Source organism: Labrus bergylta, chromosome 2 (genome assembly GCF_963930695.1).
Source record: "Labrus bergylta chromosome 2, fLabBer1.1, whole genome shotgun sequence".
In the NCBI taxonomy this organism is placed as follows: Eukaryota; Metazoa; Chordata; class Actinopteri; order Labriformes; family Labridae; genus Labrus; species Labrus bergylta.
This window is the reverse complement of record NC_089196.1, coordinates 6100785-6116297: the sequence shown is the minus strand read 5'-3', so window position 1 is coordinate 6116297 and position 15513 is coordinate 6100785. Positions and strand designations below refer to the sequence as shown.

General features: G+C 40.8%; 1 protein-coding gene across 1 annotated transcript in view; it reads right to left on the bottom strand.

Annotated features, from left to right (window-relative positions):
- Positions 1 to 15513, bottom strand: part of cacna1ba (calcium channel, voltage-dependent, N type, alpha 1B subunit, a) — a 180362-nt gene that overhangs the window by 14583 nt on the left and 150266 nt on the right. Inside the window, exons 34-45 of the mRNA XM_065963302.1 lie at positions 15109 to 15225; positions 14875 to 14940; positions 14645 to 14736; positions 13485 to 13635; positions 11803 to 11930; positions 10506 to 10602; positions 7631 to 7736; positions 6173 to 6280; positions 4863 to 4987; positions 3437 to 3612; positions 1692 to 1824; positions 1005 to 1124 (exon numbers count right to left, since the gene is read on the bottom strand). Coding sequence (XP_065819374.1) covers positions 1005 to 1124; positions 1692 to 1824; positions 3437 to 3612; positions 4863 to 4987; positions 6173 to 6280; positions 7631 to 7736; positions 10506 to 10602; positions 11803 to 11930; positions 13485 to 13635; positions 14645 to 14736; positions 14875 to 14940; positions 15109 to 15225 — 1419 coding nt within the window. The remainder of the gene's footprint in view (positions 1 to 1004; positions 1125 to 1691; positions 1825 to 3436; positions 3613 to 4862; positions 4988 to 6172; positions 6281 to 7630; positions 7737 to 10505; positions 10603 to 11802; positions 11931 to 13484; positions 13636 to 14644; positions 14737 to 14874; positions 14941 to 15108; positions 15226 to 15513) is intronic.

Genomic DNA, 15513 nt, shown 5'->3' with positions numbered 1-15513 from the left:
GGTTGTTAAGTGGGAACCTCTCTCTAACTCTAAGTGTTTCGTCCAAATAGTCCCATGACATCTTGGGAAGGGTGGACAGTGAGCTCCAGCATCACAGATCCACCTCCCCTTCAATACTAGTTCCAACCGCCTGTAGCACTCACCCGGAGAACTTCTTTATACCTACTCTAAATATAAATGCACTTGAACTTGTACACTTCTCAATGCACTTGAGTATTCAAAAGACTAGCACTTTTATAGTCACCACAGTCACACTGATGGCAGAGGCTGCTATTTAAAGTGTCCATCAGTATTGACTAATCCTATTCACATACAGTACATTCACACAAACACGGCTGGATATGCCACTCCGGAGCAATTAGGGGTTCAGTGTCTTGCCTAAGGACACTTCTACATGTGACTGCAGGAGCCGGGGATCGAACCCCAGGACATACATCTGAGAGACAACCGACTCCAAGACATGGCCATCACAGCACAAACAGCATTGACACCTTGCTCATATTACTTACTCTACCGTGATTATGATGATGTCATGGTTAAGTTGACCTCACTTTATTCATTTTACTCAAAACATTTTTGTGAAATTATTTCTTAAAAATCAGGTGAATTATGAATTATGGACAAAATGTTTTTTTGTTTTTTTTAAGTGATTACCTTTGATCACCAGTATCTAACTGTATGTCTTAAAGTCTCAGTGGAAGTTTGTGGCCAGATTTAAAATATTCTCCAGGTGTTTCTGACATACTGGGTTTAGCAGAATGCCTCTGAATGATGCTGAAATAGTCTGCTAAAAAGAGGGAGAGATCTTTTTCTGATCTTTTCTCACAGCTGACAACACAACAGAACAACACAACATCAAAATTAAAAAATACGCCCCAAAATACTGACAAACTTTTAACAATAATACAATAACTCTTAAAACCTTACTTTAAATGTCTTTTTGCTAAATCTAAATTCTGAGTTTTCAGAGTGAACACACAGGTATGATGAAGATAAGTAGTTACCTGCAGCTCAGCATTGAGTCGAGGCATTGAAGCAGCTCTGCCCTGATTCTCCAGACCTGAAACAGGGACTGGGATTGTACTGCTGGCACTGGTCTCCATCTTCCTCATCTCTACGGACTCCTGCACAGACACAGACACAGAGGCAATTTAAATAGCTTCTTTAGTTCTGTAGGAAGATGTGGTCTAATATCCTCTTTTTATCTTTCCAGTAACATGTAAGACTTTAATCGGAATGTTCACACAAATACCTGCCTCCACCATGGTTTGTCAAGAAAAAAGCATCAATTTACTCTAAATAATCTGTATATGTCATATGTCATTACTAATTGACATAACCTTTCAAAATGATATAAACTGATTTACATTAAATAATGACATACACATTGACAAGTCAAGCAAGTCCAATTTGTCCTTTTCTTAACCAAATCATAACAACCTGACGCCTAAAGTCAAAGAAAACATGTTTCCCTAGCATCATTTGTCTACAACAGAGGATTAGGGCGAATCGAAATTTCCGAGTTTAAAATCGTACATTTACGACTTTATTCCTGTAAATTAACTTTACTTTATTTTTCTTTAACGTGGCCCTAATCCTCCGTAGTATTTGTCCTTTACTATATGATGTATTTGCTTTAACAAACAGAGTGTGTGTGTGTGTGTGTGTGTGTGTGTGTGTGTGTGCTTTACCATATTGGCGTCATTGTCTGGCGTGTCCTCTGAGGGGCCTCTGGACGAGATTTTCTTAGTTTTACCTTTTGGAGCTTCCTTGGGTTTGTCCATCACCCAGGAAGCAGAAGCCTTGATTTGGTCATGAGCCGGCCTGAGTGTCATAACAGTCAGCTCAGCATTATTATAATAATAATAATAATAATAATAATAATAATACTACAATGTCCATCTTACAGGTCAGAGATTTCTATCTTTACCATAGAACTTTTGATTTCTATTGATTTAGTAGTAACAAAGACTTTAATTTTTTTAAAGCTTTTACTTCTTTCTTCCCACACTTACTTGTTTTATGCTTGATTTCTAATACTCATACTTCTTAAGCTTCCCCTTCTCGCTTTTATACTCATGTCCTAATTTGTCTGCTTGCTCTTGTCTTTTTAATAATAAATGAAATGGTTAGAATAAAACCATACCAAACTGTCCTCTCTCAGCGTTGATATTTATACTGTCACATTGTTATCACTTACAATCTCCCATTTTTGTGGAGATTTCACCATAGAATACCTGTAACTGATAAGTCAAAGGCAAGTAAGATTACTTACTAATAACTTTGTGGAGTGGAGTCCACAATTTTAAAATTGCTTAAAACTAAAGGATTAAAATCAGGTCTCTAAGTGTAGAGAACAGATTAGAACCTAACAATATTTAACATTAAAGGCTATTGTGCAGAATACACTTTACCGTGCTTTTCTAACTATGTGTCCCTAGCTGGTCAACAAACCCCACAGTTATGAGAAAAGTCCATCCTCTCCGTCTTTTTCCTGCTCCACTTTTCAGAAAATGTGTGCTCAAACAATTCCCTTCATGACATCACAAAGGGCAGTAACCCCTACCCCAGGTGGGTGACACTCCCACAGCTAGGTGTTTGTTCTGCCACCTGAGTCAGCCTTCTCACTGTTAACAATAGTGCATGGAGTGAAAAAGCCCAAGCCACATCCCCTTCCAGAGAGGGGCATGGTCAGACACAGCTCATTTACATATTTAAAGGTACAGACACAGAAACAGCCTGTTCTGAGCAGGGCTGAAATAGAGGGGTTTATAGACATGATCAAATACAGGATCAGAGTGGATTTAGAACAAGAACCTTCAGAGACATGTTTTGGGGAGCTGTGAGACTCATTTAAACTTGTTGAAATTAGTTGAAATTTGTTATTAGTATGTGAATTTTACATTACAGAGCTATTGACAACTTAGACTGTAAACCATGATCTAAGAGCCCGGTCACACTGGCAATGTTGGCCCGTACCATGCTTAAGCACGATTGCCATTTTCCATCATAGCACCTAAACTCTGAGACTCCCTGCTGGAGGACATTAGGATGGCTAACTCATTACCTGTTTTTAAATCTTTGATTCAAACATACAGTATTTTTATAGAAACGCCATTTAGAAGTGATTGGTAATTCATGTGCTGCTATAATTTATTTAGTTTGTTCTAATTCATGATTTTGTAACCTGCCCATGTTTTTATCCTTTGAATTTTTGAGAAGCTCTTTGAATCGGCCTATGTTTTAATTTTGTTTTATGCATTCTGCAAAGCACTTTGTGACCTTGTTTGGATAGGATTAATAATTTAAAAGTTATTATTATCAGTATAACCTTCTGCAACCTTGATGTGAAGTGTTGATTTCATAACAGTGCACTTTGTTTTTACCCTTGGTTTAGTTTTTAATCTTGATACGGTTACTCCCTGAGTGAACTTACAGCGTGCCTCCGTTGTTCAGGGAGTTGGAGCTAGGTCTGGTCTGTGGCTGGGACTTGGCATGGGATTTGGACTGAAGCATGCTGGGAGGCTCCACACTGTTTGACATCATAGGCAGATCTTTCTCCTGCATGTGAGTCAGAGGCAGCAATGGCTTAAACAGAGCCCCGACCTTGCACTGTGGAGGAGAGACGGATGGCACCATGCTGAAGACATTCAGAGGCAGCAGGCAGAATATTGTTGGACCCAGGTCTGACAGCAGGGGGGCTCAGACCACCCACATGTGATGTCTTGGGCCAGAATATTCATTTCTCGCAGTCATGCTTCAGTGTAGACAAACTGTGTGTAACTGAGGGCGCGTTTGAGTGTGTGACCATAGAGTGTATATAAGAAGTTGACATAGACTCTTTGTTTCATAGGTGAAGCCAGAGCAGTGCTTTAGACCTGCATTCTATCTAACAACCAGCAGGGGGCGACTACACTGGTTGGAAAATGAAGTCCAATTGTACAGAACTCTTTTGGAAAATGAGACCAGTTCTCTGAATACTGCAAACATTTTACCAAGAAATGTATTTTCTCAATCTGTAGTTTTAAGTATTCTTCAATACAGCACAATGTTCATCTTGTAAATTCCAAGATTATTTAGAATCGAATAGATAATAAAACAGGATATGCTTTGGTTTTTTGCTATCTGAGATCGATAAGTTGCTACAGCAGTGAACTGGTTAATTTCTTATAAAATGTTCTGTTGACTAAAAGACACTGATTTAGTAAGTTCAACTTGTTTGAATCATTTTGTCTGATAATGACAATCCTAAATATTATAACAGTCAGTGTGAATTAGGCCTACATATAAATCTTTCTTAACAAGCTGTACGATAACTTCTCAAGCTTCACCTTTTTGTCCAAATATGTTCACTTAAATAGAGGATGGTGTGCCAAAAAGTCCAAACTTGAGGCTTTGAAACAATATTTCACACCCCACTGTGTGATTGTAATCACTTCTTACATACAGTCTATGGAGGAAACCAGCATGCACCTGTGCAGTTTATGATGAATGTTGCAAATAACAATAAACCCGCTGCCAAATGCAGGTTCATCTTTGGCTGGAGGTGATTCATGTGTTTTTTTAATTTGAGCTACTTTCATAGCTAACCAATCATTGTGTGGTTTTACACTGCGGTCGATAGATTTTGTCATCCACCAGTGAACATCTGGTGGATTCAAAAGTGCCATCTCTTCTTGTGTGTATGCATGCAGGCATACAGCCAATGTGTGTATCTGCAGGCATAATAGATGTGTGCACATGCATACAGTATAGTTTTGCACCACTGCATCCAATGTGTGTTTGTGTGTGCTTCAGACGCATATGTTTGTGTGTCTGTGTTTCTATGGTGTGCAGGCATGTGTGTGCTGTGGATGTTGTACCTGGGAGCCTGACATGCCCTGTTGTTGCTGCTGCTGCAGCAGCTGCAGCCTCTTTGCTCGGTTCTGCTTGTAGTAATCAAAGATCATGAGAGCCGCATAAACCTTCCCCACTGTCAGCTCATTGGCTGAAAGTGAAGAGAGAGGAAAGGCTGTGAGGAAGGAGGACACATCAGGAAAAAGAGGAAGGAGAAGACAGATAAGGAAGAAAGGAAATCCTGCTGACTCACTCCTCCCTTCTACTTTCATCCTCCTGTCTCCTTAATGCTTTAAATTAAAGGAAATTCTTAAAGAGTGTGATTTGTTTTGTTTCAATCCTTTTAGACTAATGTATTAAAGCTCTTAAAGGTTAACAATAATAATCATCAACAGGCTGTTATTAGGTGATGAACACAACTCTGATCAAAAGGTGGCAGCAAAATCAGAACCCACAGTCAGTCATGTCTCCTGCATTCACTCATGTGGATGTTTACACACTAATACAAGTATACACCAGAGGTTGAATTACCACTAGTACAGAAAAGATTCTACTTGCATTCAAAAGAATAAAAGCTTTTGGTGTGAAATTTCACACGACTTATAGAGGACATTTGCTGATTTTCAACCAGCTTCGTATCACTATAATACAGACATTTCAGGTAAATTAAAAATGTTTTACTGTCCTCAGTGTTAGCTGCAAAGAAAGCTCCCTGCTCATGTACATGCAAAACTGGGTGGAGTTTTTCAGATGCCTTTGAAACTACAACCCACACTTCAGTTTTTTTTTTCTTGTTCCTGCCAGCTGAGAGTCACCTCTACATGGGGGGGGGGGGGGGGGGACCTTCAAGTCTGAGGAAGAGCATGTTGGCTCGTCACTTATCAATAAATCCTGCAAATGGGAGCTTCTCAGTGTGCGGATCTTGTTTTGCTGTTCGGGACCTTAATCAAAACGTCACGTCTGAGATCAGCTGGTGAAAAGACATGTTGGAAGAACATGGCAGAGAGCTTAAATTTATCTCGCTGATTGGGTGACAGTTTGGACATCAGTGACTTCTGGTGTATTACTCTTACCCTCTTTCTTCTTGCAGGAACCCTTTTGAATATGAGACAGCATTTACCCATGATCCCCCCAAGCACACCCTACACTTCTGACACCTTTGGTGTTTTGTTATGAAAATACTTTATGAACTTTTGCTGAAACACATTCTTTATTCAACCTAAAAACTGTGCGTCTCTTACTTTGTCACGGCCTAAAGAGGAGGAGATAGAACTCTTTTTCAGAAGGTGACATATCAACACAGCTCAGGGAGAAAGTTCACTAGTGAACTGCGTACGTTTATGTGGCGTCACCAGCAGGTCCATGGTCTTCTGAGACAGGCTGGGCCACACTGTGGACAGCTCCTTCTTTAACTCCTCGTCAGATAACCGCTGAGCGAGCATGCCTGCAAACATAGTCGGAAAATAAAAGTTTCATGACACACGTAGCTCAACCGCCTGACAGAGCACAACACACTATGACATTTAAAAAAAGAAAGACACTGAAAAATGACAGAAACATCTTCTAACTAGATCATTTCAGATTGAACCAGAAACTATTTAAATGGATGAGTAGTTCTTGAGATTATGAGGCACTTTGAGAAATAATCAGTGAAGCTAGAGTCAGTGAAGCTAGCACAGAGCGTTCAAAATGAGTCCAAATGGGAGCCACGTTTGCTCATTTTCAGCTCTGAGAAGGATAAATAGCAGCTGGCTCTTGAACACATCTGTGACTCTGTTTGGGACCGACTGTCAGCTGCTGCATTTCACATTTTAAAAGTCTACCTGGGATCATTTGCTCATATTGTATCAGGTTACATTTTAAATCATCAGTAAAAAATAAATTTTATTTGATAAAGCTGCATTATATATATTTTTAAAGTTTATTCTTGGTCTTTTTTTGATGCCTTTATTTTAATACAGGACAGTGGATAGAGTCAGAGACAGAGAGAGTGGGGAATGACATGCAGGAAAGGAGCCACAGGTCGGACCCGAACTGCTTGGGGGACCACAGCCTCCGCACATGGGGTGTGCCAGGCCAGTCAACCACCAGGCTACTGGCGCCCCTTCATTTTCTTTTTACAAATATGTGACCTTATCCAGTCATCCACGTGAGGTCACACACATACAGACACCACATGGATGATATACAGCAATAAAAAGAATGTTTGTCGTAAACTTACATTTAATCATACATGAAATCAGATCATAATACTGATGCTGGACATTAGAAACTAATGATGCAAAATCAGCCTAGCTTTACTGCAGTATCAGGACACCTGATAGGACTGTGAGGCACAGAGTGCAAAGGGGTTGGATTAAGATGTCTGATTATACATAGTTGTTGGTGGGTGTAACAATTGGAGTGCCAGCTCTCAATCCCTTTAAAAGCCGGATGTGTTCCTTTCATTGTGCCCCTGAACACTCGTATCACACACAGCACATGGACGGTGGACTGAAGTTATATTTCTCTTGCCGCATGCCATGAACAACTGTGGTATGCCAGTGGCAAAACAGATAGCAGTTTTCCATCTCAGTGTTGCCAGAAAATTCCATAAAAAGACTTAATTTGAATGTATCAGCAAATGCACTGATATTAAACTGAAAAGAAGTTGCGCTTTTGTGCATCTTGTGTGGAACAAGATTAGTAGAAATGTTTTGACAACTAGCCAACGTATGTCCATCTTTCTAAAGAATCCTCTGAATATCAGGCACATACTGCAGCACAGACTTGTTGTTTGTTGTGTTTTTCTGACCTGAAGCCAGTTTGATCTCCAGGGCGGTGCGGATCAGGGCCATCAGGGTGGAGGTGAAGTGGACCGTGGTGTCCTCAGCGATCGGCATGTTCATTTTGACGAGGCGCTGAGGAGAGGAGACGAGCGGTGACAAAGAGACGTTAAAGAGTGAGTGAGTGAGAGAAAACAGCCCGATCAGAACATTTAAATCATCCAGAGAAATCAATCTGTGTGCTGGTGTGATTCAGTACCCTCTACTAATCAACGCTGAAATACCTTTAATCTGAATTCAGAACTTTGTTGAGCACGTTTTGGCCTTGTTGGTGAAATGACTCGGTTCAGCACACAAAAAGCGTTCTCTTCAAGAACGAACAGAGGAGACAAACTAGACATTCACATTCACTGCTAAAGGCTACAGTATGCACTACGCTGCAAGTCAAAGTGCACTGGTGCAAGACTGACATTGACCGAAAGAAAGGTGAGAGAAGGCATGTAACGCATAACCATGGAGGTGCCTTGACAGTCGCAGGAGCTCGACTCTGTGGTTGCTATCCTAACAATCATCAACTGGCAGTTGAGGAGGTTGTGTTTGCTCTTCATGTGCAGTGGAAAACTAGCAATAAAGAGTGTCCATTCTACCAAGCTTGAGCAGCCTGAGCAGGAAGACTTGGTTCATATAATAAGGACTTCTGGCACCACTGGATGCAAACAGAGTGCTGTGGGATTATTGCTGTAAGAGTTGAGCTCCCCTGAACACAAAAAGCATTCGCCTACATGTGCTATCAGTGGCAGGAAGGCAGAGAGTAAGAAAGACCAGAGTAAGAATGAGACGGGGATGGAGAGCTGGGGGGGAAACACACAGAAAAAACACACACACACACACACACACACACACACACACACACACACACACACACACACACACACACAGAGGCTTATGCACACAACAACCGGCTGCACAATCAATTAGACGGACCAAATATTGACTGATAGAAATTCTACAGTAAAGTACAGCAGCTGTTGAGAGGTAAAAGTTATCTAAAAAATGTAATATGTAAATATTACATTACATTTAAGAAAAAAAAGAATGTAAAATGCAAACAGCCTTAAAGAAAAGTTATTGATGATGTTACGATGTGCCCACCTGAACCCCATGTACACCTGTATTAGCATGCTGTCTGCAGCGACACATTATCTTCACTTTCACATGTAGTGTTATCTAACTTCTAAAGCCAAACTGATGTATTCGTTGGCTAATATTGCCCTCTTATATTGGCCTATTAAGCTGTATTTTCATTCATTTTGTATCCATGAATTATGATCTTAATATGCTTTGCTTAGCTTAGCTTGGCTGTTGTAAGATAGAAGTAAGGAAAGCATATTAAGATTGTAGATCATGTTCAACGGCTTTCAAACTCACTACCAATAAGCAGTAAATAGGAGGTATTGAGTGAAAACTCTCAGTTAATGACCTATTAGCTATAGACTATAGTCATGTAGAATAAGGTTCTCAGAATAAGCGCTTAATAATGACTTATAAGCAGCAAGTATGCTAATAATTAGCATGCTAATTAGCGACTAGTCAATGGTGAATCTTGTGAACTTAATTTAAACTGTTACCTTTTTTTAAATGCACCTATATTATTATTTGTATTATTACTATTTATTTTTAGGATAATATCAAAACCAAACAGCTATCTAAATCCTTCTTGCTGGAGCTGTTTTTTGGGTTTTTTTTTTTTGGTGGATCTTCTGGTGAAGCAAGCGGCTTCTCAGATGAGTGATTTTGACTTTGGACCCATGACTTCTCTCTTCATTTGTTCATGTCATTGTTATGTCCTTACTTGGACCTTCAGATGGAGAATGGAACTGGAGTTGAGAGACAGTTATGTATGTCATATGTAGACAACTTCCTGTACTTTGCAAAAAGATTATGTGTTTTTATGCAGAATCAGTTAATGGTGTATGCACAGACTCCATAGCTATTGATACTCGTAATACTGTCTGAGGCAGACCGTGGTTTTCCGTGCGGGAAATAGTTCACATTGAATAATTATACAAACTTTCTAAACTCTTTCAGGTTATTTTAGGGAAGCAGTCCTCTGAGTACCTTTGTAGAGTGACATCATTCCAGATCTATATACGACTCGTGAAGAGAGATTCAAGTTTTTTTATAGCAGTCTCTGAATTCCCCCATCAGTCAAGCTAAAAAACATAAGGTTTCCAGGTAAAGATAGCAAGGTAATATCAGGTGAAAATGGGTTCTACTTCTTCTTATTTATTCAATACCCAGATAAATGGACTAAAACAGGCACTGATATCGTTTAGAATAAATGCTGAGCAGCACAAACGTTCACACACTCAGACATAAACTCAAGCACACCAACATATTCCCAACAGTGGAGAGACGTGAGATGAGAGAGAGAGTATGTCTGTGAATGAGCAGCAAAGACAGAACAGCAAAGTTTAATGCACACATAGATTGTATTGCTATAATGGAAAAGCTACAGAAGCTACACACACACACACCAGTAAACGCACACACACACCCAACACTGCTCCACAAAATAAGACCCCAACTGCTGCGTACAAGAAAATAGTGATATAGGAAAGCAAAAATTCCTCCATGAACAAAATATCTCTGAAAGACCATGACTTCAAGTCTCCTTAGTTAAGCTCTGTAGTTATTATAATTAGTGAAAAAGCAGCTACCATAAACAAAGAGTAGAGACAGTAAAGATGAGGTAGGGGCTTACACCAAAAATATCAGAGCACTAGCAAAACAAAGTGAGGAAACGAGGGAACACTGCAGAGCACAGACGTTGGCTTAAGGTCACGCCAATGGGAGAGAGGTTGTCGAGCACAGGGGAGAAGGTGGAGGAAGAGGAGGGTCTACCTTGTAGGCGACTCTTGGCGGACATTTCTTTCCCAAACCTAAGGGTGGGGACATGTGGAGCAGCATCTGATACATATCGAGGTACTTGATACGGCCACTTCACAGGGAAGGAAATCAAAGAATAAAATAAAGAAATAAAAAACGCAAACAGAGAGGGATGGGGAGTTAGAGAAGGAGGAAGGGGAACAAAGGGAAGACATCAACAAAACAAAAAGGAGAATAATGGAGAGGGGGAAACAGAAATCTGTTGTTAATAGATTTCCAAATGTGAGATGTGAGGTGGATGTCATCCTCAGCCGCTGTGTCGGGGCACAGGGATGCATCAGAGTGGACATCAGGATCCCTGACAGGAAACATGGGATGGTAAAAGAGTGAGTTTTGGTGGGTGAGGGGAGGAGGGTAGAGAAGACACACAGGATGCTGATGATGAGAGGGAAGAGAAATGACAGCATTGTAACAGGGATGTCTGCCTCCGCATGCTAGCAGACATCCCACTGGTACTTCAACCAAGGTGCACGGAGACAAAGGTTTCAATGCCAGCCTGAGCTTTGGTTTGGGGCTGCACTCATCGCCTGGCTTTGCTCTGGCAGATGTCGTTTATAAAAACACATTCACCACAAAGTTTTTTGATCAGATTCAGATGTTGTAAAGATCTGAATAGAATGATCACATTTCTTTTTTAAGGTTATATGTGATCCAAATGGGCAGTAAATCTATGTCTGCAGTCTACAGATCACAGACAGGAGAATGAAGGCGTGGCAGGCGGCATGTTGGGACAATGCCGTGGCCTTGAAAGCTTTGTTTCCTCTCCGGCATCATCAACCAAAGCCAGTCAGTTTGAAAGGGGCGGGTGCTAGTGTAGAGGCGATTTCATTGGTGCACAGCCATTCAGTTAAAAGTCTCTTGGCATAGAGGTACACAAAGCACCCTAGTGACGGTAATGTCTGGTATTTGCAAACCTTGTATGCTACCCTATTAGGGCAGTTCTTCCCTAAGCCAAGGGGGGGTGAGATAATTCGTAACAAATTGTACATATCCTTATAGGAAATCCGTCCGCTGTGGAGAAGAACAAGCACATAAATGAACAGACGTTCAGGACAGCTTTAGAATAAAAAACAAAGATCATCAGTGGGCTGACTGCAAACATCAAGGTTTAGGAACAAGGCCTGTGTACGAGGCCTCATTCAGTTACCTTAGTCACAGACGTGGGAAGAGAGGAGTAGAGTTAGGACACTTTTTTACCTCCACTTCACTTTGTAATTATATTCTCTGAGCCCAGAGGGAGGCATGAACATACCATGCAGCCGGGTCGTACTCAGCCCAAACCCGGATGAACTCATCGAGGTGATGAGGCCCCAGGATGGAGGAGTCTCTGGTTAGGTACTCAAAGTTATCCATTATGACAGCCACAAACAGGTTCAGCATCTGGAACACAGACATCAGATTGTTTACGCTGGTATTTACAACAACAACCTCATGTTGCATCGAAATCAATCAATCTCATTTGCATTTTAGTAGAGGCGCTTGTAAATGTGAATCCAATTCACACACATTGTTTTTGCTACACGATACATTTTGATTAATCTGTCCATCCAGTCTGTGCCCCTCTTGTAAATTAAGGAAACAGAACGCTGAAGTGCCTACAGCAATGATATCGCTTCATCGATTTGTCGGAGTGTAAACTGTTTCTCAAAAGAGGCCTTGTTTGAAAAAAGACTTATTACTACAAGTACATTACTTGAGCATAACTTATTAAAGTAATCAAGGTTTGGTAAGCCAGGTGGATTTAGGAGCCTAAGTGACTAACATGATCTAACCTGACTGTATGTCCTGGTTGAGTAAATGGTAAAGGGACTTGAGCTTGTATTGCGTTTTCTAGTCATCCGACTACTCAAAGCGCTTTTAACACTGCAGGTCAAACCCACCCATTCACACCCATTCACACACGAATGAAAGAGGCTGCTATACTAACTGTCCATCAGTCATACGTTCACGTTCACAGGCCGCAGTTTTGGGAAAAGTTTCTTGCCCAAGGACACATCAACATATGGCTGCAGGAGTTAACCCCTGACCTTCTGGGTGAAAGATGACCGACTCAACCGCTGAGCCACAGCCACCAGTAGGGCTAGGATGGTCCTGGCCCATTGAGTTTATATCCAGACCTCGTGTCTTCAAGTGTCCAGTCAAGTTCAAGGATGTTCATCTATTGTTTCCATGTTTTTTGGCTGTGAGCTAGCGTCTCTGGCCTAGTGCTACCATGTTCAAGACATACTGTTAGCACATTCCTGACATGTTGCTTATGCGATCTTGGCCAACAGCTTGGATGCCAACATGTTCTTGGCAAGGATCTGCAATGGTTCTGTCCTATTGCTTCCTTTTAACTAGCATGTTAGACTTAGACTAAAGTGCTTGCATTTTCCTGACTGGATATCACTCAGGCCGTGCATTCTCTGTACAACAACATTTCAAACATGCCAGAAATTCATCAAACCCATTGGGTGCAGCAGATCGGGCCGTGATTGACCATCATGCCCCACTATATAGGCTACTGCTTGGCAACATCACATGATCGAGCTGAAATTAGGTCTGACTTCAAAATCAGTCGTGCAAATCTAAATGGTTAAGAATCGGCTTGAGAGGCAGTGTATGCCAGGTCTTTCTTAATCATTTTTTGATTTCTCCTATTTTCTGAAGATGTTTGGTTAAACTTTTCCTCTCTTTGATTTGAGTACATTTTTAAGATTGGTGGATTAGCTGCTTCACATTAGGGGGCTTCTCAATATTTCAGTCACTGCTCATTACAGCATGTATCTAATTACTAAAATGTGAAAATTGGATTGTAGCTTAAACATTTCTAAAAGGTCCAATTCCACTAATTTACACTCAACACAACATCAAATTATTTCTGCAGGACCAATGTGACCCAACAGATCTATCAAACAGACAATAAAACACAGGATACCAGGTTTCAGTACTGACCAGGAAGGAGCAGAGGAAGATAAAGGAGACAAAGTAGAAGTAGGCAAAATCACTTCCACACTGTTTCCCCTGGGACCCCGACTTCTCGTCACAGACTCGATGACTCAAACACGATAACATGATCTCGTGCCAGGCCTCGCCAGTTGCACTCCTGATACACAGAGACAAGGAGGGAGACAATAAAGCTTTGATTTGTTGATTTGAAGAGGCATTACAGTTGGGCGGACAGCTGCAGATGGCCACAATGGCTACTTGCTGCACGCATCTAAGAGTTAGAGGGAGCGGGTGCACACACTCGAGGTGGGTGGGCATTGGATATTAAAATCAGTACAGTGCAGAGTGGAGGAAAAAAGACGAACAGCTGCATGCACAGACTATTTACAACTCAATTAACGGACTAAAGTAACAGAAGAGGTGTCTGTGTGTCCTGTACGTTGTATGTTGTTTTATAGTTTTTGTTACTTTAATTGCTATTTTGTGTGTTTGCTAGCTTAACACAAATTGCTTTAGTGACAATCTGAATACTTTGCCCGTTTGTTTGTTTATTGAGTGCCTTAGTTAATGACATGAAAGTATGCTGGAGATGATTACATTTATATTTTGAAGTATCTGTAAATGCAGAAGTGCATATGTGTGTATGTAATGCTTTATGCTTCAATAGTAGTGCATGACAGCTAAAATAGTCTCAACAAGATAGTTCAATTCATCCTTTTTTCTTTTACTCCAGGGATTTTGCAGAAGAATTATATATTAGACTATTATAGAGCATTTAAATAAAAGATTAGAATTCTTATTCAGTCTTTATATGTCTGTAATATTTCTGTGATATGCTGCTGTATATGCAGATTATGGACTTTGATGGTAAGTGACAGTGATACAGTCGTACCTTTAGTACACTACATCTGACTCGATACCCAGCTTTTTAGTTTTATAAAAAATGACCATGTAACTTCTTTCTCTGTTCACTCAGTTTTTAACTTGATATTTAAACATCACAATGGTTTTAAAGCAATCGTCCCATTCCTGCTGGGCTCAAATCCCAGAGAGATATCCAAGGGGGTAACGTGATAATTGTTTTGATTTTATTGAAAACTGTCTGTAGTCATCCGTCACAGTGATCTAATGAGATCATTAGATAAACATAATAAAGCTTCATTAACCTGAACAGCAGCATGAGAGCTTGGAGGAAAGTGCGGAAGTTGTTGTGGTGATTGATTGCTGTGTCTTCATTCAGCTCAATGTTGCCAAACACCTGCAGCACAGACACAGAAGCAAACAGATCTGTAATTCTTCAACAATGTGCAGTTAACCTTTTTTCATGTTCAGGCCACAGCCCAGGATGCATGAACATCCCTGGTCTTTGTAACAGCATCAGAGCAGCATCACTCACCTGCATCCCAATGATGGCATAAATGAAGAACAGCATAGCAATCAGCAGGCAGACATAAGGCAGGGCCTGAAGGGAACAGTAACACATGACATTATTAAAATCATCTCTGAATTATTCCAACAAGGATCTTAAAGTTGGTGTCTGCAGGTGTGTGGCTGTATGTGAAAGTACTGCAAATGTTGCTGCTAGAATAAATACATGTGTGGACATGTAGGTGAGCGTGTGTGTGAGCACCTTAAAGGACTGGACGAAGGTCCACAGCAGGATGCGGATGGTGTAGCCCTGCCTCAGCAGCTTGATGAGCCGAGCGGCTCTGAACAACCTCAGGAAGCTCAGGTTCAGCAGTCGGTCCTGTTAGGCAAAGACAGGGCATCAAGCACTAACCAACCAAAGAACATCTCCTCCTACTCAACACAATACCATGTTTTAAAAGCTGCTTCAGGTTGTTGGATCTGCATGCAACAAAGAATCCTTCGGCTAAATCTAAAGGTGCATAAAATATTCAGAAGAACCAAAATTCACAGCGAAGAAAAACAGGTCTCGATGTCTCCATTCCCCTGCGTTTAAATAAGTGCCACCAGGTGTTTAATAAGCAGCCCTACATTTAATAAACATCTGGTGGCATTTGAAAATGATTTC